Source organism: Serinus canaria, chromosome 17 (assembly GCF_022539315.1).
Source record: "Serinus canaria isolate serCan28SL12 chromosome 17, serCan2020, whole genome shotgun sequence".
Classification (NCBI taxonomy): Eukaryota; Metazoa; Chordata; class Aves; order Passeriformes; family Fringillidae; genus Serinus; species Serinus canaria.
Window position 1 is genome coordinate 8669926 of NC_066330.1, and position 17050 is coordinate 8686975.

Sequence of the window (17050 nt, forward strand, 5' to 3'; positions counted from 1 at the left end):
CCTCCCGCTCCGCGGGCGGATTGGCGGAGTGCGGCGGCTATGCTAATAAGGGGAGGCCACGCCCCCTAGCGCCGCGGGCCGCGCTTTTGTCCGGCGGGGCCGGGCCGGGCTGGATCGGCCCCGGGACCGGGACAAGGACCGGGATCAGAACCGGGAGCGGGATCGAGACCGGAGCCGCCCAGCGCCGGCCGAGGAGGCGCCGGCCGGGCCCTCCCTACAGGTGGGCAGCGCGGCGCAGGCGGGGTGAGGGCTCTGCTCCAGCGGTGCCCGCGGGCCAGATGTGCCCCAGCTGTGCCCGGGGGGGGCGGGAATGGCTGGGCTGCTCCCTGCAGCCCCTGCTGCAGCTGGAAGGAAGGAGAGGGCCCCCGGGGCGCCGCCGGAGCCACAGCTGGAGGCGCAGCTGGAGGCGCAGCCCGCGGGCCCCATCCCGGGGCCGCATCCAGAGCTCCCGGCTCTGCTGAGCCCGGCTTTGCTGAGCCCGGCTCTGGCAGGACTGGCTCGCCGCGGGAGCTGCTGAGGTCCCTGGGCAGCGAGGGGCACCCCCAACCCGGCGGGGTCCCTGCGGCCGAGGACATGGGACACGCGGGAGGATGCGGGACACGCCGAGGAGGATGCGGGACGCGCCGCTCCTGGCCGAGGCGTGTCCTCCCCACGCCATCGCAGCCTCCGTGGCCCCTAGGAAACTTGTCAGAACTTTTCTTCTGGCGGTTGCTCCTCCTGTCGAGGCCGGAGGATTCCGAGAGAGTTCGTCAGGGCTGCGGAGGCGGCTCGGAGGCACGGCCGGGGCTCTCGGAGGCTGCGGGGCCGGGAGCTGCCGGCGGCTCCTCCGGGGAAGTTGCCGGGGCAGCGTTCAGCTTCAGTTCCGTGTTTTATTTAAAGGGCAGCCGTGTCATGGCAGCCGCCGGTGCCCGAGGGTGCCGCGGGTGTCCCGTGCTCAGCCGCAGCCTCTCGGTGCCTTCGGGCAGGGCTTAAATCGCTTCTTAAAGTTCAAGGGCAGGCGGGGAGTGCGGCAAGGCAGGCACTGCCCGTACGGGCGGGAGAGATGCGGATTGAAAAAGCTCCAGGGAGATCTCAGAGCTGCTCCCAGTGCCTAGAGGGCTCCAGGAGAGATGCAGAGGGACTGGGGACAAGGGATGGAGGGCAGAACACTGGGAATGGCTTCAAACTGACAAAGAGCAGGGTTGGATGGGATATTGGGCATGAATTCTTTGCTGTGGAGGTGGAGGCCGTGGCATAGGGAAGCTGGGGCTGGTTTCACCCCAGCTTCCCTGCACAATCTCCGCGGCCGTGTCCCCGCCGCCTCGCTGTCCTGTGACTAAGAAGGGATCTCCGTAGCAGCGGCTGTGGCGGGACACGGCAGCGCTCTCCAGACGGGATTAAGGCTGTCTGTCCTCAGACAGGGCATTATGGCCATCCACCCCCGGCCCTGCGGGGTGCCAGCCCGGGGGTGCACCCGGCGTGTCCCCAGGCAGGACAGGAGTGTCCGTGTGCCAGGAGGGAGGGAGGAGAAGAAGAGTTCTCTGTCTTGTCGTGGGCTTTGCTTCGGTGCAAGTGCTGGAAAAATAACATTTTCATGGGGTTTTTGTGCCTCTCCGTTGGGGGTGTGCCAGTATGGGGGGCTGTGGGGGGAAATGGCCCCTCCGGGAGCTGGAATTGGGGTGACACGTGGGTTGTGCAGTGATGGTAACAGGCGTGTGCTTTCAGGGGACGAGGGAGGTTTGGTCCGGTTCTTCCTCGCTGTGATGGTCCCTCCCTTGTTCTAGTAGCAAATAATGCAAACTGAGAACGCAGCGTTTCCGCTTCTCTGCCCTCTTTCAGCCTATAAAACGGGGCTCTGTGGGCTTTAAAAAAGGTTTATACACCAGGAATTTCTCCTCCTGGAGTGTAGACATCCCTTGCCAAGTTTCAGCCCGAGGCCGTGCTGGCCTCCTTCAAGCCTCTCAAAAGAGATGCAAAACACCCCTCTGGCCTGGGACCCCCCCGCCCCTGCATCCCAGATGGGCACGGATGTGCAGGAGGGGCTTAACCCATCCCAGCCAAGGGATTTGGGACAAGGGCAGGAGGGTAATTCACATCACTCAGAGACATGTGGGGATGAGGGTGTGGGGGGTTAGAGCCCCCCCATCCCCCTGCCTCTCCCGGGGCTGACAAGGCAGTGAAGGCAGAGTGACAGCAGCCCTGACCTCCCCTTCCTGTCACCGAGCAAGCCTGGGGCGGAGGATGCTCCTGTCTCCTCTGCTGTCACCACTGATAAACCCAGGAGCCGCGATGGCTTGGTGCTGCCTTGATGGCTGCTCCCTGCAGCCCCTGCTGCAGCTGGAAGGAAGGAGAGGGCCCCCGGGGCGCCGCCGGAGCCACAGCTGGAGGCGCAGCTGGAGGCGCAGCCCGCGGGCCCCATCCCGGGGCCGCATCCAGAGCTCCCGGCTCTGCTGAGCCCGGCTTTGCTGAGCCCGGCTCTGGCAGGACTGGCTCGCCGCGGGAGCTGCTGAGGTCCCTGGGCAGCGAGGGCACCCCCAACCCCGGCGGGGTCCCTGCGGCCGAGGACATGGGACACGCCGGGAGGATGCGGGACACGCCGGGAGGATGCGGGACGCGCCGCTCCTGGCCGAGGCGTGTCCTCCCCACGCCATCGCAGCCTCCGTGGCCCCTAGGAAACTTGTCAGAACTTTTCTTCTGGCGGTGCCTCCTCCCTGTCGAGGCCGGAGGATTCCGAGAGAGTTTCGTCAGGGGCTGCGGAGGCGGCTCGGAGGCACGGCCGGGGCTCTCGGAGGCTGCGGGGCCGGGAGCTGCCGGCGGCTCCTCCGGGGAAGTTGCCGGGGCAGCGTTCAGCTTCAGTTCCGTGTTTTATTTAAAGGGCAGCCGTGTTCATGGCAGCCGCCGGTGCCCGAGGGTGCCGCGGGTGTCCCGTGCTCAGCCGCAGCCTCTCGGTGCCTTCCGGGCAGGGCTTAAATCGCTTCTTAAAGTTCAAGGGCAGGCGGGGAGTGCGGCAAGGCAGGCACTGCCCGTACGGGCTGGGAGAGATGCGGATGAAAAAGCTCCAGGGAGATCTCAGAGCTGCTCCCAGTGCCTAGAGGGGCTCCAGGAGAGATGCAGAGGGACTGGGGACAAGGGATGGAGGGGCAGAACACTGGGAATGGCTTCAAACTGACAAAGAGCAGGGTTGGATGGGATATTGGGCATGAATTCTTTGCTGTGGGAGGTTGAGGCCGTGGCATAGGGAAGCTGGGGCTGGTTCACCCCAGCTTCCCTGCACAATCTCCCCGGCCGTGTCCCCGCCGCCTCGCTGTCCTGTGCTAAGAAGGGATCTCCGTAGCAGCGGCTGTGGCGGGGACAGCGGCAGCGCTCTCCAGACGGGGATTAAGGCTGTCTGTCCTTCAGACAGGGCATTATGGCCATCCACCCCCGGCCCTGCGGGGGTGCAGCCCGGGGGTGCACCCGGCGTGTCCCCAGGCAGGACAGGAGTGTCCGTGTGCCAGGGAGGAGGGAGGAGAGAAGAGTTCTCTGTCTTGTCGTGGGGCTTTGCTTCGGTGCAAGTGCTGGAAAAATAACATTTTCATGGGGTTTTTGTGCCTCTCCGTTGGGGTGTGCCAGTATGGGGGGCTGGGGGGGGAAATGGCCCCTCCGGGAGCTGGAATTGGGGTGACACGTGGGTTGTGCAGTGATGGTAACAGGCGTGTGCTTTCAGGGGACGAGGGAGGTTTGTCCGGTTCTTCCTCGCTGTGATGGTCCCTCCCTTGTTCTAGTAGCAAATAATGCAAACTGAGAACGCAGCGTTTCCGCTTCTCTGCCCTCTTTCATGCCTATAAAAACGGGGCTCTGTGGGCTTTAAAAAAGGGTTTATACACCAGGAATTTCTCCCTCCTGGAGTGTAGACATCCCTTGCCAAGTTTCAGCCCGAGGCCGTTCTGGCCTCCTTCAAGCCTCTCTAAAAGAGATGCAAAACATCCATCCCTTGCCTGGGACCCCCCCGCCCCTGCATCCCAGATGGGCACGGATGTGCAGGAGGGGCTTTAACCCATCCCAGCCAAGGGATTTGGGACACAGGGCAGGAGGGTAATTCCACATCACTCAGAGAATGTGGGGATGAGGGTGTGGGGGTTAGAGCCCCCCCATCCCCCCTGCTCTGCCCGGGGCTGACAAGGCAGTGAAGGCAGAGTGACAGCAGCCCTGACTCCCCCTTCCTGTCACCGAGCAAGCCCTGGGGCGGAGGATGCTCCTGTCTCCTCTGCTGTCACCACTGATAAACCCAGGAGCCGCGATGGCTTGGTGCTGGCCTTGATGGCTGCGGCTTCCCTGCCCACGCGGGATGAGTTGGGCGGGCTCAGCCTCGCACCTCGGTGTTTGCCGCGGGGCAGGGAGTGGGACAGGGATGGGATGGGGCAGGGAGTGGGACAGGGATGGGACCACTGCCTGCAGAAAGGATCAGGGGTTTGGAGGGGCAGACAGAGACCTGGCAGCACCCAGCACTGCTGGCAGCATCCCCTCCTCCCTGAGCCACAATTTGGGACAGCCCTGGCTGGGATTTGTAGGGCAGAAGAGGAATGGAGGGGCTGGGGCAGAGCAGAGTTCAGGGTTTTTTTAGCTGAGGCTTTTAAATTTCTTTTCAGCTTTTTTCCCAGTTGCCTGTTACAAAAATCCTGGCTTTCAAAAGGGAAAATTAAAATATATAGATATATTTCTGCACACACATTTGGGATTGTTTCTGTTTGATTTGTGGCTGCTGAGCACGAAGCCACATCATTTTTCAAGTTTTTCTGTGCTCCCATTATAGGGAGAAAATCACTTAGAGAGGGGAAAAGAATCTGAGATTTTTTGCTCTTGCCACCATGACCATCAGCAGAGGGATTTCTGAGAAAGCAATAACTGTGGCTGGGTTTGGACTGCAGCTGCTGTGGGCTCTGCTTGTGGGAACCACTGCTCAGAAATGGGGTGACAGCATGTGGGTTAGGCATGGCCTCCTTCAAGAGCTGCAAAATCCCCATCCCTTGCCTGGGATGGGGTTAAAGAAACAGCGGAAATGGGTTGGGAATGTTTTAACCCCCTTCATCCCAAGAGAACAGGACCCCCAGGTGATGGGGAAATTTGGGTTTGGTCTTATGAGCTCTTAGAGAACTTAATACACTTGAGATAGCTTAGTTACTTTTAATGGTATAAAATTAGTAGGATGGTTTTTGAGGTAGTATTGGAAACAGAAAAAGTTTTAATAAAAGGCAAAATAATAAAGCTCTTATAGAGAAAAACTGAGTAAGGGGAAGAGGTTTTTGCTTTTGTTAAGACACTCCATAAAATCAATTATTTCCTTTGTTATCTTCTTTTTTAGTGAATTGCTTAAATGGGACTTTTTGGCCTTTTTCTCATTGGGCAGCCCCATGTTTGAGGTAAAGTCCTAAAGGTTCTTGTGAGGTGTCTTTTTACCCAGTTGAGGAGAGAAACTTTTGGGCTTTTTGCCTTTTTAAGTAGACAAAGAATGATTTGGTCACTCTGTCAACAGAAAACACATTCCTACACCCAGGCTCCTTTCACCCAGCCCTCTCCTGTGGGAATCCTGGCTGTGGTGTTTGGGGCTCCTCATGGCTCTGGGATCCTGCAGGGCTCCAGTGGGATGGGAGGCACTCAGTGGGGATCTCTGGGAAGTGTGTAAGGACTTGGGGATGGAAACATCCCAGCTCAGGGAGGAGCTAAAGCCCAAATCCCTCTTTGGTTTCAGTAGCTCAGGGTCCAAAGAATCCCATGGGCAGCCCCATCCTTCCCCGTGGCAGGAGAAGCTGTGTAACATCTCCAAGTGTGGGGAATGGAGTTATCCACTCAGTGTGGGGGAAAAAAAACCTCATGCAAACCCCCTCAAACCCCCCAGGAGGTTGGCAAGACCCTAAGAGATGCTTTGGGGTTTGCTCCTGCCTGAAATCCCCAAGGATGCAGGCAGGACTGGGAGCAACGCTCGTGCAAGAGCCAGGTGGTGCTGGAAAATAACCTCAAACCTTATAAACACCCAAGGAATTTGCAGAACTGAGGCTTGGGAGGCGATGAGAGGACTTTTCCCAGAGCATGTGGGTGCTGTGGATAGGTTTACTCCTCATCACCCCCATTCCTGAGCCAGCAGAACCCCAAAATCACCACAGCACCCTCTGGCTAAGAGCAGCCACCCCAGGGATCGTGCTGTGGTTTCATTAGCTCGTCAAGCTGTCCTCTGCGTGCCACTAATTACACATTAACGAGCTGGCTTAATTGGCTGCCTGTGAATGTGCCAAGACAGGCCACAGTGGCTGGGTGCAGCTACAGCATCCCTGGGAGTGTGTGTGAGCAGCATCCCAGGATGGGGCCAGCTGGACCCTCCCTTTGGAAATCTGGGGGAATTTCCAAGGGTGGCTGAATTTTGGGGCTTTAAAGCTTAATTTTAGGTCTCCTGGAAGATCCTCGTGCTGATGTTTTATGGACCAGCTGCTGATGGTCCCAGGGATCTCCCTCCCTTCTCTTCCTACAGCATTTTGCTCTGAACTGGATTAAAAAATAAAGGTTTTGATGGAAAATGCTGAGGGAGGAGGGTTCAGTCCCCACTGCGCAGGGCCGGATGAGGTTAAAACTTCTGTGGCCACCTGCAAACTTGCAGGAAACAGCACTTCCTCTTTCTGCAAAAGCTGGGCTGCCCCACAGGCACAGGAAGTTTTTGGGGGGCTCAGTTTTCATGGGGTCACAGTGATGGGGATGTCCTGGGGCTGCTGGTACAGGGTGAGTGTCCCCTGCATGGGGCTGGTGGTGCCTGGTTTGGCTCCCCAGGCCAAAATTTGGGCTTATGGGGCTCCAGTCCAGCAGAGGGGTTGGAAAACCCCATGGCCTTTCTTGCCTCACCCCATATGTGGGGTTTTGGCATCTGGCTGCTGGTGGAAACCCTGGGTGGGGGTGAGGGGGGAGCTCATTCTTTGGGATCATTTGGGAATTTGTGTGTCAGGTCTCTGCTGTCACCCCACATCCAGAGGGGTCTTTGGGGTGCTCCTGCCTCCCCAGCACTGCTGGTGGTCCCCAGGGTGTGGCTGCCCAGCTGGGGTGACATCCACAGGGTGCCAGCATGGGCTGGGTGTTCCCAGGGTGGGGGACAAACCTTTTGGGGTGGCCCTGAGGAGCTCCTTCCCCACGAGAACCTCACAGCTGGCAGAGATGTGGCAGCTCCAGCTTCAGGGTGGGATGCACAGTGGGGGGGTCTGATCCGAGAGTGTCTCCCCCCATCATCGGGGCTTGTTCTTGTCCCCGGGATCTGGGGGACAGGGAAGACCCTGCCAGCGTGGGGGAGACCCCTCAAACAGAGCCCATGTCCCGCTGAGCATCCCTCCCTCTCCCCCGGCCCCCCCAGGACGCGGCGGCGATGCTGTGACCTACATTCGCTACAAGGAGGTCCCCAGCCCGCCGCCACCGCCGCCGGGCCATGAAGCGACACAAGTGACGGGCCCGGCGTGCCCGCGGCCATGGCCAGCCCGGCACCATGGCTGCGCTGGACACAAACAGAGCTGACGCGCTGGCACGGCCAGGAGGAGGAGGAGGAGGAGGAGGAGGAAGAAGACGACTTTGAAAGGCGGATGGACGAGGATGGGGTCATCGGCCTGGGGGAGGGTGCCAGGAGCCCCCCGTGGGGTGAGTCCTGCCCACAAGGGGTGGGTCCCAAATGTACCCGGAGCTGCTGGAGCCGGGGGGCCGGGGACACCGGCTGGGTGTGGGTGGTGACAGCCCCGCGATCCCTCTGTTTTGCAGGTGGCAGTGAGGAGCTGGAGGAGGGGTCCCCGACAGAGGAGGGGCGATGGCACCCGCGGCAGGAGCCGGCCGAGGACGAAGAGCGGGGCAGCTCCGGGGGGGACGAGGGGCCCTTAGGGGCAGAGAGCGATGGGGACCCCTACCCCGAGCTGTCCTCCGGGGGCTGCTGGGGCTCGGGCTCCAGCGGCAGCCCCGAGGCGATGAGGGACGGCCGGGCTCTGTGCCAGCCCCGGGGCTGCAGCACGGACAGGGGGGACACCTCAGGGCTCTCGGACACCAGCCCTAGCCCTGGCACCCCGTCCCGCCAGCACCGGGGCTGGGGCACGGCCGGGGATACCATCGGGGGGCACAGGGAAGAGTGGAGCCCTAGACGGAGCCTCCCCCTGCAGCTCTCCACCGATGGCCCCAGCCCCGAGTGTGTCCCCGAGCCCCAGACAGCTGGCACAGGGATGGCACCTGCTGGCTCGGCACCCGCCGGCCAGCCCCAGGGCGCCGGGAGTGCCCCAGCACCCCAAGGGCACGGCAGATCCCGAGTGCCCAAGAAAGCAGCGCCCGCGGTGGTGCCCCCCAAGCCCGCCCGGCAGTCGCGGTCCCTGAGCCCCCGGAGGCGAACGGGTGCCAAGGGGACGAAGGATCCCTCGCGAACGGGCACCGAGGGCACCCAGTACGGCCGAGGGCGCCTCAACCACCCCCTGCCCGACCTGTCCAAGGTGGAGGCGCGGGTGAAGTTCGACCAGAGCTACCGCCCACCCCGGGGCCGGGTGCTCCCTGCCCGCCCCCGCGGCCCCATCGGCTTCAAATCCCCGGCCGAAATCGTCCGGGAGGTGCTGCTGAGCAGCGGCGAGGGGGCGTCCCCCCAGCCCCCCAGCACGGCCGGGCTGCCGCAGGAATTCAGGTCCCCCAGACAAGCCACGGCGCTGGTGCAGCAGCTCCAGGTAACGCCCAGCTCCCCCCGTTCAGCCACAGGGCCGTACTGGGAGGGTCTGCAGGGTGGGGGGGACATGGGGGTGTCACTGTTTCTGGGACGCCCATGGGGATGTGGTGCTGGTCACGCCTTCCCCATCCTGCATGAAGCTGGCGAGGAGGGAAGGGGCAGGGATGTGGGCAGTGCTCAGCCTGGGGACAGGAGGCTCATGTTTCCCCAGGACGACAGTCAGCCCCACAGAGCTTGTCGCCCTCAGGATGTTTGTCCCCCTGGGAGGAGAGGGGGATCTCCCCACGCAGAGAAACGGGGGGCACATCTGCACAGAGGGGTCGGGTCTTTTGGAGAGGGTGCTCCTGCACCCCACCTATGGGACTCCCCCTCTGTGCTGTCCCCACTCAGGGCTGCCTCCCCTCCTTTAACACCCACTTCTCGGGCATGCCCCGTGCCGGGTGCTGTCCCCCACTGGTGTCCCCTCCCCACAGGACGACTACCACAAGCTGCTGACCAAGTACGCCGAGGCTGAGAACACCATTGACCAGCTGCGCCTGGGCGCCAGGGTGGGTGGGGGCTCAGGATGCCTGGAGGGGTTTCCCTCCCTGCTCCCCCCTCCCTGAGGTTATGAGTTGTGCCTTCCTCCCCCGGCCCCCCTCCTCTTCCTCCTTCCGGGGAGCTGCGGTTGAGGCCACCGCAGAGCCCACAGCAGCCCGGGGAGCACCGTGCCCTCCTCGCCTGCAGGGTCCCTTCCGTGCCAGGGCGGTGGCAGAGCCGGATTGTCCCCGGAGTGGCGGGGCACGTCTCTGCGATGGCAGGAAGCACGTCCCTGTGTCACCTCTGCCACCGCGTGGGTGGGGAAACCGAGGCAGGGCTGTCCCAACCGCCCCCCGCACTCGTGTCCCCACCTTCACCGCACCCACTGCTGTGCCCATGAGGTGCTTCAGGGTGCCCCGGGGCACAGTGGGTGGGTCGGGGTGCAGGCTGGCTGCCCAAACCCTCTCTCCCTGCCCAGGTGAGCCTATTCTCCGACCCGCCACAGCCCAGCCGCAGCCTCGCCGTGGGCACCGTGGCTACCGGGAGTCGAGTGATGACCCTGAGCATCCCGCAGGCACGGACAGCGGCTCTCGGTATGGCCACAGCCCCGGCTCCTCCAGGTGCAGGTGTGTTGATCCACATCCCACAGCCCCACACCTCGCAGGTGTGTCGATCCGTGTCCCCTGCCCCGCTCACCGCCCTCCCGCTCCGGTTCTGGGGAGATTGTCCCCCACAGCCCCTTCCCCACGCTGGTGATACCGCTGCTGCGGTGTCACTTGTCCTCGTGTTTTCTCGCAGCTGCAGCCCCGGGACCGTCAGAGCGGGGGGGTTCACCCCAACCTCGGTCCCCTCCTCCGCCCGGGGGGAGCTGCCCCACCTGCCCCGGGCCCTGCTGCTGCCCCGGCCCCCGGCTCACCCGGGCCCTGGCAGGGCAGAGCCGCCGGCTGCAGGCGCAGGTAAGGACCTGGGGACTGCTGGGGGGGCTGGGGCGTGGAGAGGTGCAGGAATGGGGAGCTGTAGAGGGGGTGCTGGGGGGCTGAATGGAGAAGGGCTTTTGGGGAGAGTGCTGGTGGGGGCTGCAGGGCAGCAGGGAGGGGATTTGGGGGGAGTTCTGGTGGGGGGCTATAGGGATAGGCTGGGGAGGCACTGCAGGGGCAGCTGTGGAAGGGGTCTGGGGGAGATGCTGTAGGGGGGCTGTGGGGAGGGAGCAGCAGTGGGGGATCGCGCTGGAGCAGTCCCTGGAGATGTTTCACACTGGGAGGTCTAGGGGGTGCGGAGGGGGCACAGCAGGGCCGGGCTCAGCCTGTACAACCCTGGCCAGGTGGAATCCTTCGAAAGCTGGGTGCGTTCAGGGACCCCTACAGCCTCGGAACAGCTCCAGGTGCGTCAGCCCCTTCCCAAACCCCAGCCGGGGGGCACGGGGGGTGCCCGGGGCCCAGCGGACAGGCTCGGACTCCGCACCCTTGTGCTGCAGAGGATGAGGATGCTGAAGGACGCGCAGGATGCGCTGGAGCGGGAATACCTGCGGGGCCGGCAGCAGCTCCCGGCAGCTGCGGGGGAGTTTGATCCTGACCGGTACGTGCTCGATCCCCCTGCCACCCCCTCCTTAGAGTCCCCGTAGAGTCCCCGGGGGTCACTCTCCCCCCCCGCACTGATGGCTGGTGTCTTGCAGGGCAGTGGAAGGGGAGATTTACCGCCTGGGGCTGCGCCTGGAGGGGCTGAAGGAGCGGCTGGAGCCGGGGGGCAGGCGGCAGCCCCTCCCGCAGCCCCTCCCGCAGCCCTGCTGCCCCCCAGCCCCATCCCCACCTCCGGCTGCCCACTCCCCATGTCCCGAGGTGAGCTGGGGGTGCAAAGGTTCCCCATCCCCACCTCCGGCTGCCCACTCCCCATGTCCCGAGGTGAGCTGGGGGTGCAAAGGTTCCCCACCCCACTGCATTTATGGGGGATTGCCCCTCTCACTCCTTTGTGCCCGCAGAGCCCTGCCCTGGTGGAGGATCCTCGGGGGACAGCAGGGGACAGCGAGGGGGTGGCAGGGGGGCTGCCCTGGCCCCTCTGGCACAAGCAGTGCCAAGTAGAGGAGGATTTCGGGGACCTGCTGGAGCAGTGAGTGCCCTCACAGCGGGGCGGGGGGGCACGGGCACAGAGCATGTCCCCAAAGCCACCTGCTCCTGCCCACGGGTCCCCCCAGGTACAAGCACTTCAAGTCCTTGCCAGAGTCACTGAGCGTGGAGCGGCTGAGCCTGGCAGAGAGCCGGTCCCAGGAGGAGGTGGATGCACCCACGGCTGGGGAAGGTGGCCCCAGCAAGGTCCCCTGCAGGACACGGTCACTCGAGGAGGAGCGCAACCTCGACCCCTTGGCCTTGTAAGTGCTGTGGGAGGTCGGGTCCCCAGGCAGGGGGGAGCAGGAGGTTTGACATCAGGTGTCCAGTTTTACCTCGGGGTTAACGGCCTCCATGGCAGAGCTGGACCAGGACATTTCCCTGTGCCTGGGGTTGCTCTGACCCATCATTCCTACTCCATCCCCTCCCCACAGGCACCTCCCACAGAGAAGAGCTGTGACACTTCCGCCCAGAGGACCCCCAAACCTGGAGGAGACACGGGGCCACCACTCCCCTGCCACTGCTGAGGAGCCACCAGCCTCTGCCAAGTCCGCCCTGGGGGTCCCTGAGCCACCACGGGTGCCCCTTTCCCTCGGTGGGACGGGCAGCAGTGCCACCCAGCACGGGCCCTGCAAGGTGAGTCCCTGGGACTGTGGATCTCTGCGTGAGAGCCCCCCTAGAGCCCCCCGGGCTGCTGGGCACCAACCTTGCTGTCCCCGTGCCTCTGCAGGAGCAGCGCATCGTGTCCCCAGAGACTGACAGCGGCTTCGTGGGCTCGGAGGCCAGCAGGGTGTCACCCCCCGTGCACACCCCCGAGCACCACCCCCCCGGCCCAGGGTACGGCCCCGCCTGCGGGAACTCGGCTCTGCCTGCGGGATTTGGGGGATTTGAGGAGCAGGGGTGGCAGGAGAGGCACTGAGGGTGTGGGGAGCAGGGTTGGAGATGTGCAGAGTGCCTGTGGCCAGGGGAGCCCTGGGTGCTGCCTTCATGACCTGTCCCTTCCCCAGGGCTCCGGGCTCTCTGGGACCATCCGTCCCCATCCCCAGCAGCCTCCATTCCCCACGGAAGAGAGAGACGACCCCGCTTCCCTCCGAGACAGCACTGATGGGCATCTACCCCCCGGGGGGCACAGGGGGGCCCCGGCTGCCGCCCAGCAGCCCCTCTCAGAGCAGCTCCCCCCCTCACTGGGCTGAGGGCAGTGAGGTGGGGCCGGACCCCGACGGTGATGGCAGTGAGTACACAGGACTCGGCAAGGGAGAGAGTTCTGGGGGGCCCTGACTCTGTGGCTCTGGTTTTTGGGGTTCCCAGACCTTGTTGTCGTGCTGGTGTCACCGGTGTGCTGGTGTCACCCTCCCTGGAGGGAGGTGTGTCCCAGTCTCTGCTCTCTGATCCCAGCTCACTGTGCTCCCTTTCCTCCCCAGCTCACACGGACTCGGAGGTGGGGGACAGGAGCTGTGCCAGTGCCGGTGGCCACCCCCCAGCCATGGCCAGGAGCCCAACCAGCCCCCTGCCCTCCCTCGAAACGCCGTCCCCCACCCTCCTGTCCCCCGACCTGCCATCCCTCGACCTGGCTCACTGTGACCTGCTGGGCTCCCGTCTGGAGCGCGAGTGAGTGGCTGTGTCCCCAGCACCCCACACTAGGCCAGACCCCCCTGGGTGACACAGGGACCCCCCAAAGGCACCCACTGGGCACTGCACGCTAGCACAGCCCAGCCCCGGGCTTGGTTTTGGGGAGTGTCCCAGCTGCTGGGTGCCGGTGGTGGGGATGGGGGCTCTAGGAGCGGGGTGCTGATGCTCCCCCAGGGCCACCAGCACTGCTGGGGTCCCTGCTGGCTTCAGCCCCCCTCACTGGGACATGTCCTGGGGCAGCCAGGCCATCCGGGCGCTGCAGGACGAGGTGTGGCGGCTGCGGCGGAGGCTGGAGGAGAGCCTGCTCCGCTCCCGCAGCCATCCCGAGGGAAAAGCCACTCCCCGTGTCACCAGGAGGCAGCCGGTGGCCAGCGCACCATCGGCCCCGCAGGACGCGGCACCTTCGGGGTAGGTGGCAGGGGGGACCTGGGGGGTGTGGGAGGCAGCGTGGCGACATCCCCAGCCGCAGGTTGAGGAGGGGGTGACATCATTTCTGTCCCCTGTGCAGGGAGCCGAATCCCCCGGTGCGGGGCAGGGCGGCCCCCGGGGTCACACCCACGCGGAGGGAGAGGTCGGCATCGCTGCCACGGGGCAAGCCCGAGCTGGACCTCGGTAAGTGGGACCCCACCGGGGTGGGGACAGAAGGGACACGCTCCTCCCCGCACGCCACTTGCCCTCCCCAAGCGCAGCAGGATGTTGTGGGGCTGCAGGACCGTGGGGACCAGGTCCTGGTGATCCCACGGACCCCACAGTGCTCAGCCCAGGGCGGGTCCTGCAGGTCTGGAGCTGGGTCCCAGCGGATGCCACCCCCCTTCCCTGTCCTCTGCCGCAGCCTCCGAGTCAGAGCCTGGGCCCCGGGCACCCCCGGCCCTTCGGAAGCACCTTGGGAAGCTCCCGGGGGCAGTGGCATTCCGGGGACAGTGCACAGGTGGGTGCTGGTTGCGGTCGGTGGTGGGGCTGTAGGTGGCTGTCCCCACCCTGGGGACTCTGGCCATGCTCACGCTGGGGTTTGGCAGGGACACGGTACCAGGCGGGGACACCGCATGCCACCCCGGCACCCCGAGAAGAGCCGAGCACCTCGGGGTGTCCCCGATGTCACAGGGGCAGGATGGCATCAGGTGAGTGGACCACAGCCCCTCCCCTTCCCTGCCACCCCTAACAGCTGCTAATGATGTTAATTAATTGACTGGAGAGGCTTAGGGAGGGGACAGACAAACCCATTCCTCCTGGCCTGAGGCTCTCCCCACTGTCCCTTGGCCAGACCCCACTGTCCCCCAGGGGGACCCACCTGGGCAGCTCTGGGAATGCCCTGACCTCGTGGGGGTCCTGAACGGGTCAAGCCCCCCTTGGCATATGTTTGTGCCTGTGTGGGCAGAAATACCTGGGATTCCCTGGGATTGCTGGGATTCCCTGGGTTTCCAGGTGTCATTGGCAGCACTGTCACCTGTCCCCAGCCCTGTCCCAGGTGCCAGTGCAGAGCCCACCTTTGCAGACCCCCCTTTCCCTTCAGGGAAAGCCCCCTCCCAATCTCATCAGCCCCCTCCAAACTACTCAGCTCTTCCCAACCATCCCTGGCTGGCAGTGCAGGGGACATTCCTGATGTCCTCTCTCCACAGGTGCATCTGGGGGAGGTGCCCCTCCCCGGCAGCCCCAGCACAGCACCCCCAGGAGAATGTCCTGCCCCACCTGCCGGGCACCCACGGGCAGCAGGGACACAGCCACTCATGGTGGGTGACAAGGGTGACACGTGCCTGGCACAGCTCCTCCCTGCGTGGGGGCTGGCTGGTGGGACAAGGAACAACCTCAGCCCCCTGACAATGCCAGGGGACTGTGCCCACCCAACGTGGCACAGGGGGGGATGGCACTGGGGTTATCACTTGATTTTAACCCCTGAGGATGCTGAACCCCCATGGGGACACCAAACCCCCATGGGGACACCTAACCCCCTTCCTCCCTCAGCAGAGCGTGTCCCTGGTGGCTCTGGTCCCCCAGATCCCCATGCTGGAGCCGAGAAGCCGGAGCAACCCGGAATTTGGTACTTGGCAGCCACCCCTGCTGCCACCGTCTGCCTGGCACCCGTCCCCCTCGTGCCTTTCGTGCCCTCCATGCTGTAAGGATGCCCTGGGGCTGGCAGGGGGCTCGGGGGGTCAGCATCCCCCAGGGGTGGAGGGGGAACCCAGGAGGGGCTATCTCCACCCCAGGGATCCACTATGGGTGACACTGCCACCAGGTCCTCTGGGGACAAGCTCTGTTTAGGGGGTGGTTCTGTGGGGTGGGCATAGAGGAGATGGGGATGGAAACAAGGTGGGGTGGTGGCACAGAACCCATCACTGAGCCCGTGTCCCTTCTTCTCCCCAGCTACTGCTCCCCAGCAGTTCCTACCTCAGCCCCAGCCCTGGCCGGGGTCCCCCTTGGTGTCCCTGCAGGTCCCCGGCGGGCAGAGCGTCCCCCTCGGCCCCAGGGCCGCCAGCGCTGCCTGAGCCTGGAGCTGGAGGAGCTGGAGGAGCTGAACTGGTGCCTGGGCCGGGCGGTGGAGGCTGCCCAGAGCGCCAGGCTGAGCAGCAGCCGCCTGAGCCGGGCCTTGGCCACCGAGCTGGGCCGGCCGCGGGGCCTGCGTGGCTCCTGCCTCTTCTGAGGGCCCTGCTGGCACCCCCAGAGCCTCTGGTGCCACCAGAGAGGAGAACGGGCCCCTCATGGTCCCAGCACTGTGTGCCTCCTGCCAGACCTGGGGACAGCAGGGCCGGAGGTACCTTGAGAGCCTCTGTGCCACCAGGAGACAGAGATGGGCCCCTCAGTGTCCCAGCACTGCGGGCTCCCTGCCAAACCTGGGGCCAGAGGTGCCTCCAGAGCCTCCATGCCACCAGAGAGGAGGATGGGTCCCTCATGGTCCCTGCACTGTGGGCTCCCTGCCAAACTTGGGGCCAGCAGGGCCGGAGGTACCTCCAGACCCTCCATGCCACCAGGAGAGGAAGATGGGCCCCTCAGTGTCCCTGCCTGCGTGCCTTGTGCCAGACCTGGGGCCAGCAGGGCCAGAGGTACCTCCAGACCCTCCATGCCACCAGGAGACAGGGATGGGCCCCTCATGGTCCCTGCACTGTGGGCTCCCTGCCAGACCTGGGGCCAGCAGGGCCAGAGGTACCTCCAGGGGGTCCTGCCCTGGCTCTCACTCCCTTCCTGCCCTACCTGCAGTCCCTGCATGGCCTGTCCATCTGTCTGTCCGTCTCCAGGACGCCGCAAGCTGCAGGAGGGGGGAAGGCAGAGGTCTCCAGCATTCCCCATCCCCTGGGACCAGCAGGGTGTCCCCCCAGGGCCGTGGCCACCCCACCCTGAGCACTTCTGGGGTTGCTCTGACCTCATGTGGGTCTACCCCCCTTGGCAGCTGTGTTTACCTCTGTGTCTGTGTGGGCAGAATTCCCTGGCAATCCCTGGCATTCCCTGGCATTCCCTGGCATTCCCTATTCCACCCCTTTCCAGCCTCCAGGCCTCCTCAGGGGGCTCTGCCCTGTGCCCCCTGCCCTTGGACTTGAGCCCAGCAGAATCCTCCCTGGGGGAATCTATTTTTTGTTGATTTTTATGTGAATTTTTTATCTAGTAAGCAGCTAAATCACTCTTTGGAGTGTTGATCGATGATCTATAATGTGTGTGTGTGATATATGTGTATCTGTAAATGGATATATCTAGATATAGGCATATCTATATTTAGTTACATGTCTATAGAAAGACAGATATAAATAGATCTGTGTATGTCCAGATCTGTGATTCTATAGATATATCTTTCTACAGATACATATATAAAAATATTCTGGTTTGCATTTCCAGCACAACCCTTAGGGCATTTGTGGGGTTTTTTTCTGGTCGTCCGTGGATGTGGCCACCCACAGCATTATCCAGACAGAAAATAAAATGAAGGATCTGAGGTTCTTCCCCTGGGATCCTCAGGGAAGCTGGGCTGGTGGAGGAAAAGTCACCTGCTGAGACCAAAGCAGGTGTAGGGCTGTGGAGCCCCTGTTCCTCCCAGCTGGAGGAGGAGTTAATTCCTATTTCTGAGGAGTTAATTCCTATTTTTTAGGGAAAAGTGTGTGGTTAGGGCAGCTTTTCCAGGGACGGGTCCAGCCAAACCCCCTGCTCC

At 63.6% G+C, this 17050-nt stretch overlaps 1 protein-coding gene across 5 annotated transcripts; it reads left to right on the forward strand.

The window, feature by feature from the left end:
- Nucleotides 1-99: 99 nt before the first annotated feature.
- AKNA (AT-hook transcription factor) lies at nucleotides 100-15656 on the forward strand. Of its 5 annotated transcripts, none has more exons than XM_050980989.1 (22): nucleotides 100-220; nucleotides 7346-7623; nucleotides 7741-8675; nucleotides 9148-9222; nucleotides 9672-9819; nucleotides 9992-10149; nucleotides 10515-10574; nucleotides 10668-10768; nucleotides 10866-11091; nucleotides 11169-11296; nucleotides 11382-11555; nucleotides 11727-11928; nucleotides 12023-12129; nucleotides 12300-12523; nucleotides 12714-12900; nucleotides 13162-13329; nucleotides 13430-13533; nucleotides 13700-13849; nucleotides 13938-14039; nucleotides 14538-14648; nucleotides 14881-15031; nucleotides 15280-15656. In XM_050980989.1, exons 2-22 carry the CDS (start codon nucleotides 7458-7460, stop codon nucleotides 15554-15556), a joined length of 3954 nt encoding a protein of 1317 aa, XP_050836946.1. In that variant the 5' UTR covers nucleotides 100-220; nucleotides 7346-7457; the 3' UTR covers nucleotides 15557-15656. The 5 variants fall into 5 exon arrangements, with proteins under 5 accessions (XP_050836946.1, XP_030085920.2, XP_030085922.2 ...); XM_030230060.2 differs by lacking the exon at nucleotides 100-220 and adding an exon at nucleotides 6613-6726; XM_030230062.2 differs by lacking the exon at nucleotides 100-220 and adding an exon at nucleotides 6613-6726 and having other exon boundaries at nucleotides 13754-13849.
- The last annotated feature ends 1394 nt before the right edge of the window (nucleotides 15657-17050 follow it).

Excerpts from the sequence above, each read along its gene's own strand:
- AKNA (XM_050980989.1), top strand. The coding sequence starts at position 7,458 with ATGGCCAGCCCGGCACCATGGCTGCGCTGGACACAAACAGAGCTGACG. Across the intron at positions 9,820-9,991 it reads CCCGGCTCCTCCAGGTGCAG|CTGCAGCCCCGGGACCGTCA; the intron begins GTGTGTTGATCC and ends GTTTTCTCGCAG. Across the intron at positions 15,032-15,279 it reads CCTTTCGTGCCCTCCATGCT|CTACTGCTCCCCAGCAGTTC; the intron begins GTAAGGATGCCC and ends TCTTCTCCCCAG.